Source organism: Equus caballus, chromosome 20, assembly GCF_041296265.1.
Source record: "Equus caballus isolate H_3958 breed thoroughbred chromosome 20, TB-T2T, whole genome shotgun sequence".
Taxonomy (NCBI): Eukaryota; Metazoa; Chordata; class Mammalia; order Perissodactyla; family Equidae; genus Equus; species Equus caballus.
In genome coordinates this window covers 25,654,628-25,674,857 of record NC_091703.1, presented here as the reverse complement: position 1 = coordinate 25,674,857, position 20,230 = coordinate 25,654,628, and the positions used below count along the sequence as shown (strand labels likewise).

At 42.2% G+C, this 20,230-nt stretch overlaps 9 protein-coding genes across 9 annotated transcripts; 4 read left to right on the top strand and 5 right to left on the bottom strand.

The window, feature by feature from the left end:
• Positions 1–69: 69 nt before the first annotated feature.
• Positions 70–475, bottom strand: H4C19 (H4 clustered histone 19). Its single transcript, NM_001374567.1, has one exon. It carries the CDS (start codon positions 410–412, stop codon positions 101–103), a length of 312 nt encoding a protein of 103 aa, NP_001361496.1. The 5' UTR covers positions 413–475; the 3' UTR covers positions 70–100.
• A 4,232-nt stretch (positions 476–4,707) lies between these two features.
• On the bottom strand, positions 4,708–5,801 carry H3C5 (H3 clustered histone 5; the record flags this gene model as incomplete). The annotated part of the gene is made up of 1 exon (XM_023624517.2): positions 4,708–5,801. A coding segment is annotated over one exon (471 nt), but the record flags the coding sequence as incomplete, so codon positions are not given.
• Positions 4,708–6,992, bottom strand: H2AC8 (H2A clustered histone 8). Its single transcript, XM_014734240.3, has one exon. It carries the CDS (start codon positions 6,934–6,936, stop codon positions 6,544–6,546), a length of 393 nt encoding a protein of 130 aa, XP_014589726.1. The 5' UTR covers positions 6,937–6,992; the 3' UTR covers positions 4,708–6,543.
• Positions 6,993–7,208: 216 nt separating this feature from the next.
• On the top strand, positions 7,209–7,695 carry H2BC8 (H2B clustered histone 8). The gene has a single exon (XM_005603626.4). The coding sequence runs from the start codon at positions 7,263–7,265 to the stop codon at positions 7,641–7,643; it is 381 nt and encodes a 126-aa protein (XP_005603683.1). The 5' UTR covers positions 7,209–7,262; the 3' UTR covers positions 7,644–7,695.
• Positions 7,696–11,502: 3,807 nt separating this feature from the next.
• H2BC7 (H2B clustered histone 7) lies at positions 11,503–12,130 on the bottom strand. The gene has a single exon (XM_001916068.6). It carries the CDS (start codon positions 12,128–12,130, stop codon positions 11,561–11,563), a length of 570 nt encoding a protein of 189 aa, XP_001916103.2. The 3' UTR covers positions 11,503–11,560.
• On the bottom strand, positions 11,746–16,625 carry H1-12 (H1.12 linker histone, cluster member). Its single transcript, XM_070244170.1, has one exon. It carries the CDS (start codon positions 15,263–15,265, stop codon positions 14,630–14,632), a length of 636 nt encoding a protein of 211 aa, XP_070100271.1. The 5' UTR covers positions 15,266–16,625; the 3' UTR covers positions 11,746–14,629.
• Positions 12,226–12,728, top strand: H2AC7 (H2A clustered histone 7). Its single transcript, XM_014734241.3, has one exon. The coding sequence runs from the start codon at positions 12,267–12,269 to the stop codon at positions 12,657–12,659; it is 393 nt and encodes a 130-aa protein (XP_014589727.1). The 5' UTR covers positions 12,226–12,266; the 3' UTR covers positions 12,660–12,728.
• On the top strand, positions 13,950–14,451 carry H3C4 (H3 clustered histone 4). Its single transcript, XM_023624549.2, has one exon. It carries the CDS (start codon positions 13,950–13,952, stop codon positions 14,403–14,405), a length of 456 nt encoding a protein of 151 aa, XP_023480317.1. The 3' UTR covers positions 14,406–14,451.
• A 2,689-nt stretch (positions 16,626–19,314) lies between the features above and the next one.
• H4C4 (H4 clustered histone 4) lies at positions 19,315–19,878 on the top strand. Its single transcript, XM_023624555.2, has one exon. It carries the CDS (start codon positions 19,512–19,514, stop codon positions 19,821–19,823), a length of 312 nt encoding a protein of 103 aa, XP_023480323.1. The 5' UTR covers positions 19,315–19,511; the 3' UTR covers positions 19,824–19,878.
• The last annotated feature ends 352 nt before the right edge of the window (positions 19,879–20,230 follow it).

The following is a 20,230-nucleotide window of genomic DNA, read 5'->3' as shown; positions in this document are numbered from 1 at the left end:
AACGTAAAACGTGAGACACAGGCTCTTTTAAGTGAGTAAATAGGTGGCCCTGAAAAGGGCCTTAAGCACTACCGCAAAAACTGAGTTTATGAACTCAGACTTAGCCTCCGAAGCCGTACAGAGTGCGCCCCTGGCGCTTGAGCGCGTAAACAACATCCATGGCGGTGACTGTCTTGCGCTTGGCGTGCTCGGTGTAGGTGACCGCGTCCCGGATCACGTTTTCCAGGAAGACCTTGAGCACCCCGCGGGTCTCCTCGTAGATGAGGCCGGAGATGCGCTTGACGCCGCCACGCCGGGCCAGACGCCGGATGGCGGGCTTGGTGATGCCCTGGATGTTGTCGCGCAAGACCTTGCGGTGGCGCTTAGCGCCACCTTTACCAAGACCCTTCCCGCCTTTACCACGTCCGGACATTGTTACCACTAAGCACGGCAAATTACCAACACTACATCAAAACAAGCCGAATTTTTTTTTATTTATAACGCAATAGCGGACCTGTTTGAAAACTAGACATGAGGCTGGGTTGGGTAGGCGGGAGGGGCTAGTGCGGAACTGAATTTATCCCCGCCCACAAGCTCCTGTGATTCTGTGGGGCGGAGCCTGGAGGAGATGACAGCTCTGTGAGTCCCTCCTAGTTCCCTGAACTCACTTCAACATGCCCTGTTTAAGGGCATTTAAAGAATTATCTGGTTTATTAAGTGACTGAAATAATTGTACCTATCAAGCTACTATATGTTTATCTGCTTTTCAAGTGTGAATTATTAAGATCCTTACACCATGGGCACATCATCGACTAAGATTATACATTTCCTCGCATTTTAAAGGCATATCTGAGATGTAAATGAATCCATGGTTTCTTTCTTCCCTGAGAAACATTTTTGTAGATTTTAAATGAAGGTAAAATATTTAGCGATGATGGTTAAATGATCTTAGGAAGCGAGGAAAGAGCTGAAATCCATTGGGCAACGAGTCTTTCCAGCTTGGATGTTTGTTATTGGGAGACATACCCCCTTGCTTGGGCCCTCAACGCTACCTACGCTTCTCAACTCCAGGATCTGTTTTGTGACCTGTGTTCCCTCGTTTTCACTTGAGTTTCTTCATCTGTAGAACGGAAATGTTAATCCCGATATCACAGGGGTGTTGTTTTGAAAATCAGAAGAAAAATTTTTGGTCAAATGCTCCACATAGTCAGAGAGGACTATCGTAATTACCTGAGAAAGGTTCCATCTTCATGCCTCACAGATTGACTTACTCCCCAGTAGTCTGAAATCTCTCAATCTGGTATTTTGCAATCTGAACCTATATTCAGTTGCTTTCGTAATCTCCGTGTCTCTATACGGGCAAATATTGATTTTAGAAGTCAGCGCTAAATTTACATGACTATATTTAAATTTCTATATTCTCTCAATTTAGCCAGCAGTCTCCATCACCACCTCTACACCCCGAATACAATTCCCTCTAGGATTGCATGGTCTGATAAAGTAGTCAGTATCCATCTTTGAGCATTTGGAATGTGACAGATGCTGCCAACTAACTGAAGTTTATTTTATTTTATTTTATTTTATTTATTTTATTTTTGGTGTAGACTTCATCGTGTTCACCACCCAAAGACTAATTACCATCTGTCACTGTCACGGTACAGATGTGGCCTATTATCCCTATTGAACGCTGATACATTCTTCTGTTACTGGAAATTTTGAGGTATATTTGAACAACTTAGGTGTGTGAAGTTAATTTTTCAACAGTAAAGTTTCTGGAATTTTAGTACAAATCAAGTTATTTCCAATAAAAATTTAGTATCAGATTGAATAAAATATACACCCAATTTGGAAGATTTAGCCTATAAAAAGGAATGTAAAATATTACATTAATAATGCCTTTATATTGATTACGAGTTGAAATGAAAATATTTTGTGTTAAATACATTATTAAAGTAATTGCATCTCTTCACTTTTTAAAATGTGGTTCCTGGAAGATTTTCAATTATCTGTGTGGCTTGCATTATTTCCTAAAGGCAGCAAAAAAACATAAAAATAAAATGAAATCACTTTAGGGAACTAAGGAAGGCTTGTCAAATAAACCATTACTCATCAGGGCAAGAAAAGATGGATACTAGAAAAATTATTGCTCTTAAAATTCTTCAGGGGCCTGCCTGGTGGCACAGCAGTTACGTTCCCACGTTCCTATTCGGCAACCCAGTGTTTGCCGGTTTGGATCCCGGGTGTGAACATGGTCCCGCTTGTCAAACCATGCTGTGGTAGGCATCCTACTATAAAGTAGAGGAAGATGGGCACCGATGTTAGCTCAGGGCCAGTGTTCCTCAGCAAAAAGAGAAATGTTAGAAGATGTTAGCTCAGGGCTAACCTTCCTAAAAAAAAAAAATTCTTCAAGGGTAGGATGTCAGGAGATGGAGATTACCTGAAAATCTATGCTAATATTTTTCTCAAAAGTGTCTTTTTTTTGAGAGAACATCCAAAATGGATTGCCAAAGCGGTTAGTGTCCAAAAGAGCTTAAGCTTCTGTGCAATAGAATGTCCTTTCTGGTGGTTTAAAAATAAAAATTAAAAAAAAAAAAGAAGAAAAGAAATCATTTAGTGGAAGTACAAAAGCATTTAGATAAAGACAAAGACAGAGATAAAAAAAATCAAATCAATTACTTTGGAATCTAGAAAGAATAAAAAGTTTAAGTGTCTATTATTTGATAAATGAGTAAAGTAAGAAGGTCAAGGAGTTACACTGTGAAGTTTCACAGAAATTTATCTTGCATGTTCTATATATTTATTTTTTCTACTAAGGATTCACAATTGAGAACAACTATCTGAGACTTGGAAGTAAGCAAAAATGGATGGCCGTGATGTCTAATATCATAAAAGGTTAAAAGGCCAGAGAAGCAATCTATGAAAACGTACTCTAATCATGTGACTGTTTACTGTTGATTAAAGGTTACTCATTAACTTGCAGGGCTTTATTTGGCAAAGATGCAAATAATTTCTGTCCAGTGGAACAAATATAGCGCCAAAGATTTATGGCCTTTTGGACATTAATTAATGTTGTTTTAAGCTAATTCAACAATCCTATCCTAATGTTTCTTTGTTAAATTTTCTATAAATACCCTAAGTTCTGAAATCTTTGAACCTCTCATAGTACATTACCTGTTGCTTCATTCATTGATGAATTCTATAAACTCTTTGGAACATGCTCATTTTATAATTGCTGAATCATGATTTTATCTTTTTGAACAACGAAGATAAATGAGATGTCATGTGACTTTGACTTCGTTGGAAGTTAAGAGTGTCTAGGAGAGGGTGGCGGTCCTTTCCTCCTCTTCTTTAGGATTGGGAAGTTGAACACTTGTCCTTCAAAGTCATGGCAAGTCATCACTGGTAAGCACAATACAGGAAGGAGGAAAGTTCAGACAGGAAAGCAGAGTCTTCATCAGGCATAGGCTCACTGAGGACAAGAGAAGGACTCTGGTCATTGCAGGACAGCTCTGTAAACTGTTAAGAAATATTCAAATATTGAATTAAGGCAAAGGGATGGACTGCACTTCCTTTTGTTGTCATATGACAGCATAGTCTAAAAGCCTACGTAAGTATTTTTTAATTATTGTAGGTGAATGTGCTTATGTTTGACTACTTATTAGGGTCCAGTATCTGTGAAATATCTGTGAATTTAGTCGTTAACTTGTAGAATATTGATAATTTCAATGATTTTTGTCCAATAGAGATGAAAATGATCTGTCTCTAGTAGAAAAGACAACCTAAAAGTATAAATGTGTTATAGGACAATAACTTTTTTGATCTAAATTTGCTCTTTTGATTTTATTTCAATCTTCTTTCTATTGTAGGAGAGGCAATTCTTTCCTCTATCCATCTTCGTTCCTGGCTGGGGCCCCTGTAACAAAACACAGATTAGCAAAAGAAAACAAACGAGTTTATTAACATGTATATTGCATATATCCATGGGAGACACTCAGGAAAGAGTAATTCAAAGAGGCTTAGAACTGTGACTTTTATAGCATCTTCAACGAAGAACAATAGATTAGGAGAGAAATGACAGGACAAAGGAAAGCAGTTTTAGGCTTCTAAGGGTGGCAAACTGGGAAGGTAGACATATGAGAGGAAACTAACAGAGTATGGCTTGTTTGCAGATTCCTCTGGTGCCTCTCTGGGCTGAGATTCTAGAGTGGTCTCCAGTACAGAATTTACATCCTGCATTAAGGCAGAAAAGGAGGAGGTTAGAGAGAGCTTTTCCTGCCATTGCTGCTTAAGTGCCTTCAAGCCAAAATAATGTTGATGTAAAGAGGCATATTTTGGGGTGACTATTCTGGTTTCTTTCATCTTAATGAGCTATATATAGTCTTGATAATCTCCTATACTTCTTTGAACTAGGTTTATCTTCCTGATGGTTCCCTTAATGATGAGTTATTAGCAGGTTGGCCCTGTGGCCAAGTGGTTAAGTTTGTGTGCTCAGCTTTGGCAGCCCAGGGTTTCGCCACTTTGGATCCTAGGCGTGGACATGGCACCATTCATCAGGCCATGCTGAGGCGATGTCCCATATAGCACAACCAGAAGGACCTACATCTAGAATGTGAAACTATGTACTTGGCTGGCTTTGGGGAGAAGAAGAAGAAGAAAAAAAAGAAGACTGGCAACAGATGTTAGCTCAGGTGCCAATCTTTAAAAAAAAGTGAGTTATTAGAAACATTCTTTACGTATTTATGAGACTTGGTTTATTTTGAATTTTACACTTTGATAACTGTCATAAGGTAAAGACACAAAGACCAATTTCTCCATGTGAAAAATCAGGTCTGTATTTGCTTTTTAGGCTACTGAAGCCTACCAGTGGGTTGGAGGCCCATTAAGGTACTAATTTCGTTTGATTTTCCTAGATTTTGACCCCACTGATTACAATTTCCTTTCAGAATCCATACGGAAATAAGCCTGCATGTTAAGAGGCAAGTCACTTTATTAGGAAGATGTCCTTTTTGATCTTTAATACCTAGAAGCCATTCCATGCCTACCTCCTTCTCATCAAATACAACTATGGTTTGAAAGATAGCCTGAGGGGTGAAAAGTGAAGCGATTTTCTAAAATTAAGTAATGGATTATACACCATTACACACCACAAATTATTATAAATCCAAATAGGACCCGGTGTTAGAAAATCTAGTGTGTACCACTACTTCAGGTTTTTAAGTATTTCTGAAAAAAGAGAAACTACTTTTGCCAAGGGAGGTAAAACACGGGAAAGCATTACAACAGGTCTTACGGATAAAGTAGGGGGCTCTGAAAAAAGCCTTTTTCAGTACAGAGAAAACAAACGCCTTGGGTTATGCTCTTTCCGCACGGATGCGGCACGCGAGCTGGACGTCCTTGGGCATGATGGTGACGCGCTTGGCGTGGATGGCGCACAGGTTGGTGTCCTCAAACAGCCCCACCAGGTAGGCCTCGCACGCCTCCTGCAGCGCCATCACGGCCGAGCTCTGGAAGCGCAGGTCGGTCTTGAAGTCCTGCGCGATCTCGCGCACCAGGCGCTGGAAGGGCAGCTTGCGGATCAGCAGCTCGGTGGACTTCTGGTAGCGGCGGATCTCGCGCAGGGCCACCGTGCCGGGCCGGTAGCGGTGGGGCTTCTTCACGCCGCCCGTGGCCGGCGCGCTCTTGCGAGCCGCCTTGGTGGCCAGCTGCTTGCGCGGGGCCTTGCCACTGGTGGATTTGCGTGCAGCTTGTTTAGAGCGAGCCACAACGACAACACAGAAAAAGAAACTGGCTGGGGAATAGTACCGACCTGGTTCTGACCTTATTCATAGGAGCAGATCAGTCTGGTTGGTAGATTCCACGCTGTGATCTAATTGGTTCTCAGGCTGCTTTCAAAGCGTATAGTGTCGATTTTAGTGCACTTCACTGTTTTTTTCTGAAAAGAGAAATAACCAACGGGCTAAAAAATTCTAAGAACGCCATCGTCCGTGAAATTTAAAAAGCCCGCCCTCCCATGTCATTGGTCATCTCTCCCTCTTCTGTTCTTTCATTCCTATTTTAGACTTACAGTAAATTTGTTTCAATATAGTGCATATATAACTATATATATATGTATATACACAGTGGACATATACACAAGACAACCTGTCACCAAATTGACATTATGGTCTCGATTCCTACCATTCTGTCATTTACATAGCCTACAGCCTTAAGTTATGACCTGACACAGAATTGCAACTCCAACAGATTTTTTGTGGGTCTATAAATGTATTGTTTTCTTGAGGACGCCCGAAATCGTTTCAGAAGGTTTTCAAACATTTTACGGTGCGTATGTGAACAACAGCTTAGAAAGTGAAGCGACTTCTTTGCGGCAAGGATGGGAGCACCAAGTGTCCATTATTAAACAAAAAAAATCTTATGGACAGGATAGTATGACTAACAGGCAAATGAAACTTCTTGAAATCTAAAAATGTATCCCTGACATAAGTATTGCAGCGCTTTCCATAATAAGTGGGTGGCTCTGAAAAGAGCCTTTGATTTCGTGAACTGGAGGGCTGCTTAAGAGCTTCACTTGCCCTTAGCCTTGTGGTGGCTCTCGGTCTTCTTGGGCAGCAGCACGGCCTGGATGTTGGGCAGCACACCACCCTGCGCGATGGTCACGCGCCCCAGCAGCTTGTTGAGCTCTTCGTCGTTGCGGATGGCCAGCTGTAGGTGGCGCGGGATGATGCGCGTCTTCTTGTTGTCGCGGGCCGCGTTGCCCGCCAGCTCCAGGATCTCCGCCGTCAGGTACTCCAGCACCGCCGCCAGGTACACCGGCGCGCCGGCCCCGACCCGCTCAGAATAGTTCCCCTTACGGAGTAGACGATGAACTCTACCCACTGGAAACTGGAGTCCAGCTCTCGAGGACCGCGTCTTAGCCTTAGCGCGGGCTTTGCCTCCTTGTTTTCCACGTCCAGACATGTTGAATGAAAACAGTGTAAGAACCACAGAAAAAGCAAAACAGAAGTGTTCAAAAATGAGCACTAGGATGCCAGTTATAGTGGCGGATGGAATTGTAAAATGCGAGATGGGATTGGCTAAAATTATCCTTTGACTGGTCAACCAATAAGAAAGGAGCTGTGACGCAGGTAAATTTACATATTCTCCGTCACTAAAATATGATCAAATCAGATCTAGATAGTGTTGAATTCCTTATTTGCATAGGTCGCCTATAAAAGACGAGACTACATGTAAGCAGACATTTTAAGACTTTTGTTCTCGTAGTGCAGAACTTCTTCTTTGTTGATATGCCTGAACCGGCTAAGTCCGCTCCTGCTCCGAAGAAGGGCTCTAAGAAAGCCGTGACCAAGGCCCAGAAGAAGGATGGTAAGAAGCGCAAGCGCAGCCGCAAGGAGAGCTACTCTGTCTACGTGTACAAGGTGCTGAAGCAGGTCCACCCCGACACCGGCATCTCGTCCAAGGCCATGGGCATCATGAACTCGTTCGTCAACGACATTTTTGAGCGCATCGCGGGCGAGGCGTCGCGCCTGGCGCATTACAACAAGCGCTCGACCATCACCTCCAGGGAGATCCAGACGGCCGTGCGCCTGCTGCTGCCCGGGGAGCTGGCCAAGCACGCCGTGTCGGAGGGCACCAAGGCTGTCACCAAGTACACCAGCTCCAAGTAAATGTGGTTGTAGCCACCGTTAAACCCAAAGGCTCTTTTCAGAGCCACTTAAATTGTCATTTAAAGAGTTTGAACACGTTCTAGTTCCAGACTTGCTTTGCTGGAAATTTTCCCTAAGCACAGTTTGACACCTCAAGTTTTGCTACGTTGTTGATTAAAAAAAAGTACACGTGTGTGTGTGTGTGTATATATATGAAAATACAAACCGCCCCGTGTGCTCAATAGTCAAGCTTTTCCCTGATCTTTGTCTTACGTGGTGATGGGGCTGGAGTTTAGTACACCACACTTAACTCCCCCATGTCTAAGGAAAGCCAGAGAGGAATTAACAGAGGGAACTCTTGTTTCTGTCAGTATCACCCTAGCAATGGTATTCCCTTCTCGCGGCAGCAATTGATTAGTTTACTGCTTTTTTGTTGTTTTCCTTTCCTTTTCTTAGTCTTGCTTTCACACTTCCAGAATCATCACCTCCACCCTGGAATTCCAATCCTTACCTCCACCAGCTTTTCCTTCCGATTTCTGCGTTATATTTAACTCGACCTCTTTTCTTTTTGTCCAGAGTTCTACACGTGGTTGCTGTTTTGTTCAGTTGTTCCTGGAACATCTCACTTCTGCTTTTGCTTTTCAGTATTCCCAAATGTGTAACTTTTGTTAAATTAGCTTTGTAAAAACAACCAATATTTTTCTGTTCTCCTGACTGGACATTGATGCATGGAGCAAAGCCTCTCTTGATTGAAAGGGCCGTTTCCACTTCACATTTTCAAGTGTTTGCACACTGCAATTCCTCTAAGCATCGGGCTCTGATAATCATATAAAACATTTTCTTTGCTTTTAGGGAACTCATAGTCTCAGAGGGTTTATCATCATCAGTTCTCTCAGGTAGGTAAACTTTATTCCAGGAGACAAAAGTGAGTTGAATATAAGTGCAGCCTTACAGGCCTCTGAGATACTGAGCTTCATCTTTTCACCTAACCAAGACTTCGTTTTTTGCTGGCTCAGGATGTTTCATAAAAGATGAACAAGGAATGCACCAAGAAAAGAGATGTAGCCTAGTGCTGGGGAGAGGAGATAATCTATGTAAAAGTACTTTCTAAAGTACTCAGAAATCTGTTGATGTGATTTGAATTCTATCTGAACATTTTTGAAAGTGCATAGAATCAGAAAACATTGGTTGGAATTTCAGTTCTGCCAGGTAAATGAACTTTGGTTCTCAGACCCTTTGTTTCTTACTTATAAAATGAGAATACTACTAAAATCAATTTCATTGACACTTTTGTGAAAACAGATGCAATGATAACAAAAATAAACATTTTAATGGGATTCACAATTATGATATTATTTATGGAAGTTATGAGGTAAAATATCCATTAATCTTGTACTTTACATATAATGAAGGCAAGCTTTTTGAAGTAGTATTATAACCATAAGTAATGATATTACAATGAGTGGAGGAAGTGCTGCTCAATGAAATGAGACTTTCTGTTGTTGAAATCAGACACCCTAGACACTAGCAAAAAAGAAAATGTAAATTGCTGTTACAATTAGAGCAATTTCAAAATTATGTGAGCCTTGCTACAACTAGAAGGACCTGCAACTAACATATACAACTATGTACCAGGGGGGATTTGGGGAAGATAAAGCAGACAAAAAAAATTACGTGAGCCTATCATATTTAGGAAGAATTTGCATGCATTTCCAATAATTTGGATAATACTTACACATTTAAATATATAATCATATTATCTTAAAGAGCATCCATTAGATACTTTAATCAGTAATTCTCTCTTTATTTTTGAGGAAGATTAGCCCTGAGCTAACTGTTGCCAATTGTCCTCTTTTTTCTGAGGAAGGCTGGCCCTGAGCTAACATCCGTGCCTATCTTCTACTTTATATGTGGGACACCTGCCACATGTGGGACACCTGCCACAGCATGGCATGCCAAGCAGTGCCATGTCCGCACCCAGGATCCGAACCAGCAAACCTCAGGTTGCCAAAGCGGAACGTGCACACTTAACCACTGCACCACCAGGCCGGCCCCAGTGATTCTTAAACTTGTGTGGGTACTTTAATTTCCTATTGGGGTCTGACAAATTATCATAAATTTAGTGGCTTAAAACAATACACATTTATAATGTTATAGTTATGCAGATCAGTGTTCAGACACAAATCGCACTGAGCTACAATCAAGGTGTCAGAAGGCTGCATTCTCTTCCTGACCCTCTAAAAATGAATCTTTCCCAGTCTTTCCCAGTTCCTAGAGCCATCCTCCTTCCTTGGCTCATGGCCCCTTTCCTAGGTTTTCAAAGCCAGAAATCTCTGGCCAAATTCTTCTCATGCTGCCGTCTCTCTGGTCCTGTACTCTGACATCCTCTTTCCTTGTTAAGGACCCTTGTGATTGTATTGGGTATGTTTGGATAATCCAGGATAATCTCCCTTTTTAAAAGTCAGGTGATTAGCAACATTAATTCCACCTGCAACCTTGATTGCCCTTTGTCATGTAACCAAACATATTCACAGACTCCAGAAATTAGGAGGTAGACATAATTGGGGTGACATTATTCTGCCTAACACAATAAGTGACAGTATTTTTAAAATTTGATGAAAAACTATACATTTTCTCCTCTGGGAGGAGGAAGAACATATGGACACAATATTGTGCATAATTTCAAGAAGTTCATGTACTCCCCGGAAGCTCATATAGACTTTCCTTGGACATGTACTTCTGAGACTACAGAAAGCAAAAATTAACTGTTTGTAACAATATAAACTCTCACATAACTTATCTGTTGTTTATAGTTTTCATTCTTTTACATTTTTCTTCTTCTTGATTTTGTTTTTTATGTTTTGTTGCTTTGAATGTTTAAATATTCTTTGTACATGTTGTGTTGTGTGTGTGTGTCCACTTACGTCTTGTGTAGTGAGTGAGAAAGAAATTATACAAGCAGACACAGTACTATAACTTTTTTCCCTGCCTGGGTTGAAATCCTAAAAATAGTTTGTATGTACATTCTTGGCATTTATTCTACATGGGATGCCATTCGTAGCAGTTTACAACCTTAAGTAGGTTCATAATCACCAAGGGAAAAGTGTAAATTTTCATCGTCATTATATATGTTTACATAGAACGGGACACTTGTGGTATCATAACTAGAATGACGAATGAATTGTTTTTTCACTTAAAAAGAAGAATTTTAGCATACCGGGATAAAAATAAACTGATATAAAATCCACCCTGGAAGAAAATAATTTAAGGTAGAGGCACCAAAATATCTCAAGGGTGCTTCTTTCCTAAACTGCCACTATGGTCTAACCTATCATTAGACAAGTCTTGGGAAAATTCTGATTATAATTAAATCACCCTATCCTGCATCCAGCAATGTTCGTTTTTCAACTTTCACGCACATTAACTGTCCTGCTTCCATTAGTAGCTAGAATCTGAGTTACATTGCTTTAAGCATATAAATCCACTAGATATGTATTAAGTGATATTGATTAAACTGGAATCAAGAAATTATTTTTTTTACTACAACATAGCATTACCAAAACGGGTCTTACTGGATTTCTTAAGTCCTTTTCACTTTTTAAGAAACCAATGTGTAAGGCACACTAGATTATAGCAGTGTAAGTGAAACTTGCATGTTAACATTAGGCCAGTCTTGCAGCCAAAGTGAGCAGTACAAGAGACACTCGACCACTGATCTAGAACTAAGTACATCATTTCGTTGCAACTACTCAAAAGGCCTATGTACTTCAAGGTGCTAGCTCCACAGCAAGCCTAATATTTTCAACAAAGAGATAAAGACAAAATCTGTTCGGCAGGTACATCAACTATTAAAGCCATTACAACCCTTATGCTGAAAAGATAGGTGGCTCTTAAAAGAGCCCTTGGGGTTAACTATGAAAACATTCTACTTGTCAGGATTACTTGGAGCTGGTGTACTTGGTGACGGCCTTGGTGCCCTCCGAGACAGCGTGCTTGGCCAGCTCCCCGGGCAGCAGCAGGCGCACGGCCGTCTGGATCTCCCTGGAGGTGATGGTCGAGCGCTTGTTGTAATGCGCCAGGCGCGACGCCTCGCCCGCGATGCGCTCGAAAATGTCGTTGACGAACGAGTTCATGATGCCCATGGCCTTGGACGAGATGCCGGTGTCGGGGTGGACCTGCTTCAGCACCTTGTACACGTAGACGGAGTAACTCTCCTTGCGGCTGCGCTTGCGCTTCTTGCCGTCCTTCTTCTGGGCCTTAATCACCGCCTTCTTAGAGCCCTTTTTGGGGGCCGGAGCGGATTTGGCTGGTTCAGGCATACTACCAAAGCACAAACCGTTTTCAATTAAGAGAAAACTAGGTAGTCTAGTTAACACGCTCATAATATTTGTAGGGTTCCTATGCAAATATGGTATTAAAAATCTTACACTTTGATTGGCTAAGTCATTCCAGGCAGACAGGCGGTATGCAAATTGTGACTCTAATTCTCGTTTGTAATTGGCTACCATCTTAAAGATTCTCTTAGCCAATCAAATAACGGAATTTACAATTCCGCTTGCAAGTATAATTGCTTCTCGACTGCAAATACAATTTATCCGTTTTTGTTTATTTTTTTGCCAAGGGTTTTGGTTAGACTGCGTTAAGATGTCGGGTCGCGGAAAACAAGGTGGCAAGGCTCGTGCCAAGGCTAAGACCCGTTCCTCGAGGGCTGGTCTTCAGTTTCCTGTGGGCCGTGTGCACCGCCTGCTCCGCAAGGGCAACTACTCTGAGCGAGTGGGGGCCGGTGCGCCGGTGTACTTAGCCGCGGTGCTGGAGTATTTGACCGCCGAAATCTTGGAGTTAGCGGGCAACGCGGCCCGTGACAACAAGAAGACGCGCATCATTCCGCGCCACCTCCAGCTGGCTATTCGCAACGATGAGGAGCTGAACAAACTGCTGGGGAAAGTGACCATCGCGCAGGGTGGCGTTCTCCCCAACATCCAGGCTGTACTGTTGCCCAAAAAGACCGAAAGTCACCACAAGGCCAAGGGCAAGTAAAACGGAGTGTTAAACGGCTAGATCTCTCAGGAGTCAATTTTAACTAAAGGCTCTTTTTAGAGCCACCCACATCTTCAGTAAAAGGGCTTACACTTCCTTATTTAAGGAGCTGGTTGAAAATGATCTTTAGTGTCATTTGTCAACCTAAAAAGTAAATATCAGTACTTGAAAACTGTTCAGAAAGGCGAAACTATCCGTCAAATTTTAAAGTTGTCCTAAAAAGTTTTCATGAAAGTAAAAAGGATAGAGACTTTGTGTCAGAGGTAGTTCAATTCAATCAAGGTAGCGGACTTTCAGGACCAACCCTGAGGAAAAGATCATAGAAAAAATAATGCTCGTCAATGTCAAATTTAGATGCAAATCTGCTTGGTAACCTATAGAACAATAAAATCGCACCTTTTGTGCTATCATGTTGAAAGGAATTGTTTTGCATCTTAATAGGACAAACTCATCTGCAATTCCCCCCCCCCGACCCCCCCCCCTCGCCTTTTTTGCTAATCTCCTATTGTTCAGAGCTGGGGCCCTAATCAATCGTGAAAAGAATACACTACTATATATGCACGAGCCAGATGTCCTTTAGGTACAACTTAACACCTGGTTCATCATGACTAAAAGGGCATATGGTAATCTTTTGGTACCATTTACAACTTTGAGTATGTTCTCTTAACACCATTTTACATAAATCTCAGTGTAAAATGTAGTGGAGTGCTATTATATGAGGATGATATAGTGAGAAATTAGTGTGTTCATGCAGTTATAATATCGAGTGTGAAATTACTTCAGAGTTAATGATCTTCGTGCATTTAGAAAAAAAATCTATTTAAAAAATCTGTAAATTTAAGTAGATCTCCGAGTTTAAGCAGTTAAGAATTTGACAGGAAATTGGCCTTCCTAAACTTGAGGCTAAAAAAAATCCCTTGGCCAATCACATCTAGCGCGCGCGTTTTCAAAAAGCTGATCAAAAGCAAGCCAGTTTCAAGTGCCAAAATTTTCCATTTTTATCGAGCAAATAAGATACATCAGTGTAATAATTTGTATTAAATTCTGCCGAAAAAGCCAAAGATGACTGTAAACAAAAAATAAAGACAGTACAGGCGAGAAAGGGCTGAAAACATCAGCAGTTAAAAGGAGGGGTTGGAGGAAGATGTTAATTTTTGCTCAAAAGGCACCGGAGGCTCATGTGATCTGGGAGTGAACGTCTCTACCAATACTTTCACTGAGAGCCAGAGGGTAAAAGCACATTGTCCAATCAGAACGGGACTCTCTTTATATATACTGGTAGAGGGTGGCATGCTTTCATTTTTCTGTCAGATAACTGGTTTGGGTAAATTTGTCATGGCTCGTACCAAGCAGACAGCTCGTAAGTCCACCGGCGGCAAGGCGCCCCGCAAGCAGCTGGCCACCAAGGCGGCTCGCAAGAGCGCGCCGGCCACGGGCGGCGTGAAGAAGCCCCACCGCTACCGGCCCGGCACGGTGGCCCTGCGCGAGATCCGCCGCTACCAGAAGTCCACCGAGCTGCTGATCCGCAAGCTGCCCTTCCAGCGCCTGGTGCGCGAGATCGCGCAGGACTTCAAGACCGACCTGCGCTTCCAGAGCTCGGCCGTGATGGCGCTGCAGGAGGCGTGCGAGGCCTACCTGGTGGGGCTCTTTGAGGACACCAATCTCTGCGCCATCCACGCCAAGCGCGTCACCATCATGCCCAAGGACATCCAGCTCGCGCGCCGCATCCGCGGGGAGAGGGCGTAAACTTTTATTTAAACCTTAAACCCAAAGGCTCTTTTCAGAGCCACTACATTTTCTATGAAAGATTGCTGTGTACTTATGGTGGAAACTTTCCCCCCCTCCCCCTCCCCTCCCCTCCCCCTCCCCCTCATTTACCCCGACCATCCAAAGCGGTATAACCAGCTCTTTAATGAGTAGTTGAGTGGCTCTGAAAAGAGCCTTTAAGGTAGGGGGAACTAGTCTTGAACTCACTTCTTTTTGGGGGCCGCCTTCTTGGGCTTGCCTCCTTTAGGCTTGGCTGCCTTGGGCTTAGGGGCTTTGGCCTTGGCTGGACTCTTAGCTGCCTTCTTCGGCTTAGCTGTGTTCACCTTTTTCGCGCTCTTGATCACTTTCTTAGACGCCGCTGGTTTCTTCACCTTCCTCGGGGTCTTCCTGGCGCTTTTTTTCGGAGTGATCGTACCCGGCGTCTTTTTGGGCCTTTTGGCCACCCCAGAAGCCTTCTTGGGCTTGGCCGCACCCGCCTTCTTAGCTTTCGGTTTGGCTTCCCCGGTCGCCGCCTTCTTGTTGAGCTTGAAAGAGCCTGAGGCGCCGGTGCCCTTGGTCTGCACCAGGGTGCCCTTGCTCACCAGGCTCTTAAGACCCAGCTTGATGCGGCTGTTGTTCTTCTCCACGTCGTAGCCAGCAGCCGCCAGCGCCTTCTTGAGGGCGGCCAGAGACAAGCCATTGCGCTCCTTGGAGGCGGCGACAGCCTTGATGATAAGCTCGGACACAGGGGGCCCGGAAGCCTTGCGCTTGGTGGCACTTGCGGACTTGCGGGCCTTCTTCACAGGCGTCTTTTCCGCGGGAGCAGGAGCAGGAAGCGCGGCGGGTGCGGTTTCCGACATGGTTGAGATCTGGATACCTGACAGTAAAAATATAATAAAGTCTCCGAGTTGAGATGCCAGGTCTAGGACTGTGTGTGTGTGTATATATAGACACACAGCGACGCTGAGCACTGATTGGTTCCCAGCTCAGTCTTCCAGCTTGACAGCGACCTAGTCTCAGCTCTGTCCTGGAATTGTGTTTGTTACGATTCAGGAGAGCAAAAAAATTAAAATTTCCTGTAGAGAAATAACACCAGTTATATTCTACAATGAACCAGGACAGCTCAAGCTTTGAGATCTTTATAATTTGTTACTCCAGTTTTTATCACATCTGTCTCAGCCTTTTTCAAAAGCCCCTGACACTCTGACAGATTCACAGGTCAGAAGGACAACTTCTTAATTTTTGTTTAAAATATAAATTCTTCTCTTCGTGTCTTCAATATCTTACTCTCTAATAATATTCTCTACATTCTTGGCTTCTCATATGTTCAAAAACTGCTTCATTCCCCTTGAGATTTTCTCAGAAAATCTGTTTCATACGAGGAAAAATAACACAAGCTCTTTCTGGATTTCTCTGCAAGAAAGATAGTAAATGATGCTTGGCATAGCAGCAATTTCTGATAAGAAAAGTCACTATTTTGTTTGAAAAAGCTTTATTATAGCTTCTTGTGACTATTTGGAGGGTAATTTAGGGGCTTCAGCATTCAACATTTGTCTAGGAAAATGGGAAGTGCAATAATCAATGATCCTCTTGACATGGTAGTTGGGCCTGTGTTGCAATAGCTGATGGCAGAGGAGATCCAGAGAAAAGCACAAAAGAGAGTTGGACCCCCTTATGAGTTTTTAAAAAATCTCTTATTTACCTTGATTTAATTAGAGAGGATTAGTTATTAGAATGTGCACAAGCTTTTGGGTACATTGTTACACTTGGAGAGAGCAAACTTTGGCAAAGTATTCAACTAACAAAATTAAGGAATATACAAGCACAACACACATACGCATATAGAATTCACTTAAGAAACAGAAATTTAAATGCAAGCATGATTTGTATTCCCTGGTACATTTCTTATTTAAGCAAAGACATAGGTTTATGGGAAACACATTATAGCTTATGCCTAATGTTCAGTAGGAAATTGATGGCAGAAATTGATTTGATTTTCTTCTTCACTCTTCAAACTATATGTTTATCTTTAACATATTATGTTTATTTTGAAGCATGTACTAGTCTGTGTTTCACTAGGACTATGAAAGAAAGAAATGCTGGGAACAGACAGAGGAAAAACCCAAGAGGCTGAAGGTTTCATACTCCTCCTTGAGCCCATCAAAATCAAGGAATGACTGATTACTTCATGGAGCACATCCAACTTAAACAGAAAAAAATAATAAATGTTAATAAAAATTAAAATTACAATTCAAAGTATTCCAGTATTCACTTGTTATGGAGCTCGTGTATTCCTAACCTTCTTAAGATGACTTTGACTCATCATAGTTGGTTTTCTGCAGCACCAACAAAGGAAGAGCTGTCCCTTAGCCACCTGAATGTGGGAAATCTTCAAGGTACTGCCCCATTCATCTTCATGGGTTCTTGAGTTACCTTTATGTAAATAATTCTGAAGTCTCTCCCTTCGGGTCTGTCCTTTTATCTAAATGCCAAACTTGTATTTCTGGGTGCTTGCTGAGTATCTGCTTCCTTATCTACCTAAACAAGACTCTCAACAGGACCAACCTTATCTAAGTATGTAGTTTCCAATCAAAAGACAATCTTCCAGTTGACATTCTTATAAATTCTACTAACACCACCACCATTCTTTTATTAACGGGTACAAAAGTTTCAATTCTTCCATTTCTTTTGTCAACAAATCCAGTCTGTCACCAAGTTTGGTGAGTTTTTTCTAAATTCACCTTTTTTGTTATTTCCCCCATAATGGTTGTAATTCTGGCTCCTCTCTTTCTTGTCTGGACTGGTTATTCTCACACTTTTCTTATGGGCCTCTCCTTGTTCTCACTTTCTATAATCCATCCTCTTCATTGCTCTCAATGAAATATTCTTCAAGTGAGCTTCAAATTTATATGGCCTATCTTCCTGTAGCTTTCTAATTTAAATATAAGCACTTTCTCATGGCATTCAAAATGTTTTATATGGTGTTAAATGACCATTCTGGTAGTGTGGCTTAGCTGAACAAGCATAGAATTTGCAAACACACTGACTTGTATTTGAGTCTGTTTTTGCAGCTTACAAGCTATATGATCTTGGTCAAATCATCTAAGCTTTCATAGTATCTTTCTTTTTCTTTCTGTTGTTTTCTTCCCTTTACCCTCTCCTCACCCTATTTTAAAGTCAGGACATACATCAAACTAATCCAATGACATACTTTGAAATGCTTATATATGCCCTTCCCAATCTCTTAAACTGGATGAGATCTCTCCCTCTTTTGAACTGATACATTACTGGCCATTATAATCTGCTTCATATTATCTGCATACTTGTCCACTTTTAAATCTTCCTAGTAGCCTGTAAACAACCCAGAGTATGGTTGGTCTTATAGATATGGCATACAGTCATTTATGTAAATATGTAAATATATTACATGTATACATAAATATCTATATTTATACATATATAAAAGAACTTGCACAAATACCTATAGGGAGTCCATATGGGACCAGACCTCAAGAGTGTTCTGAATCCCATTCCATTGCTTTATTCTGCCATCACGACTACTGCCCAAATGCTTGTTTTCTGTGCCACCATGCTCTGCACAGTACTGCTGACATACTTGACTCTTGTTACTCATTTTAAATGGAATGAAAGCCATGCCTGACCAGTTGGGGCCTTATACTCCACTGAAGGTGTACAGTAATTATGAAATCAGTAGCCTGTTTCAATTTGACCATTGAGCTCTGAATGGCCCAATCATGCCTCTCCTTAGAGAGTTTTAATCTTCACATCAATATAAGCAGAGAATAAACATTTCAGCAACCATATTCCCATTAGATAGGATAAAGGAACGTGAAATCTATGGGGCTTTCTGCCCCCTTCACAGGTTGAAGTAGAACAGTTTTGTCAACAAAATGACCTTTCTGTCTCAATGCAGAAGGAAGGACATAATTTATTACTGACTAAGCATTAACACATTTACAGGATGTACGTTAGTACAAAAATGACTACCGTTAGGAAAAATCTCACACGTCTTATACAGCAGAGGAAAAAACAACTTCTCTTTATCCCCTCGAGAGACAGGGGCTATTCCTTGGCACAATCTCCTGTATATCTTGTGAGAGACTACTAACCTATTCCAGAAGTACATTTTTACTTATCTAGAGATTATGTGGCCCCCAGTCTGGGAGATATCTACATTGTAAAAAACTGGAGACTGGGCTTGAATCCCTAGAAAAATGTCTTTCTTCCTAATGGAAAAGTGAAAACACAAACTCACCAATTCTCCAAGAAAACTCTCTAAGAAAAGGAGAGGACATGACCTCTTTCCTGTTTATACGTGGAGAAAACCATTGCCATTTACCCTTACTCACCTCCATCAAATTATTCTTACCCATATATGATTTTCATTCCAACATTCATGAAATTTTGGAATGCTCCTCTCTGCACATTTTTGAAACCCAAGAGTCTTTCAAGGCTTTCAGGATCCCATAGATGAGGGATTCTTAATCATTTTTGTGTCATGAACTTCCTTGTATACCTAATAAAGCTTAAGGGCCACTCAGTGATTTCTACGCTGATTTGATCTCTAAACGTGTAACCTTCTTATACTTTCAGTTCCCGCAGTAGGGTTATCCAACATGCATACCAACGAGCCCTGTTAGTCAACTAGACACCTATAAATATAAACTTAAGCAATAAATATATAAGTTGCTTAAAATTGCATTTACAGTGTCTTATAAGGGAAGACAGCATGTATTAACTATTCCATATTCTGGGAAACCTGAAGGACAGTGTCAGGCTTCTTTGTGGAAAGTGTATGAATTGTTGCGCCACTTAATGGCTGAAAGGATTGTGTGCAGACACAGACGCACGTATCCATATATAGGAGCATTTAGTAAATCTCACCTCCAGGATCCATTGTCGCTTCAGGCGCGCCGCCTGGTCTCCATAGCTGTTAGCAAGGGACAAATAAGCCGAAGGGCGGGAACTGAGTGGTTACCGCCCCTGCTCTTGAGGTTTTCAAACAGGTCCGTCTTGTGACAATAAAAGGACTAAGTGACTCTATCGAGAGTATTCTGTTACAGGCTTAGCAGCTGTCTTATCGCAATGTCTGGGCGCGGTAAAGGCGGAAAGGGGCTGGGAAAAGGAGGCGCCAAGCGCCATCGCAAGGTGCTGCGCGACAACATCCAGGGCATCACCAAGCCCGCCATCCGGCGTCTGGCCCGGCGTGGGGGTGTCAAGCGCATCTCCGGCCTCATCTACGAGGAGACCCGCGGGGTGCTCAAGGTCTTCCTGGAGAACGTGATCCGGGACGCGGTCACCTACACCGAGCACGCCAAGCGCAAGACGGTCACCGCGATGGACGTGGTCTACGCGCTCAAACGCCAGGGGCGCACTCTTTACGGCTTCGGCGGTTAATTTTTTCATCGCAATCGTCTGCAGGAAACCCAAAGGCCCTTTTCAGGGCCACCCATCCGTTCACTCCAAAAGAGTTTGTCACTTTACCAACAGCGCTCTTCATCCTAACATCGTAAGACGTTACAGCCAGTGTCCTTTAGGATGTGTAAGTTACGCCGTTTTAATGTTCTTTTGTACATTTCCAGTTATTAACAGCGTCTAGTTTTAATCCATAGTAGCAAGTTAGTGTGTATTTGCTATGCATTTGGCGCATTATAGCTAGGAGGCTAACTTTTAGAGTGATTAACAGCGTGTTTAGTTCTACACAATAGTATGAGGCAAGCTTGTGACAGGTCTGGAAAGCATCAAAGAAAGCAAGAGGGAAGGTCTGGGGCTGCTGCTAAAAGGGAAAAAAGACCTGCCCGGTC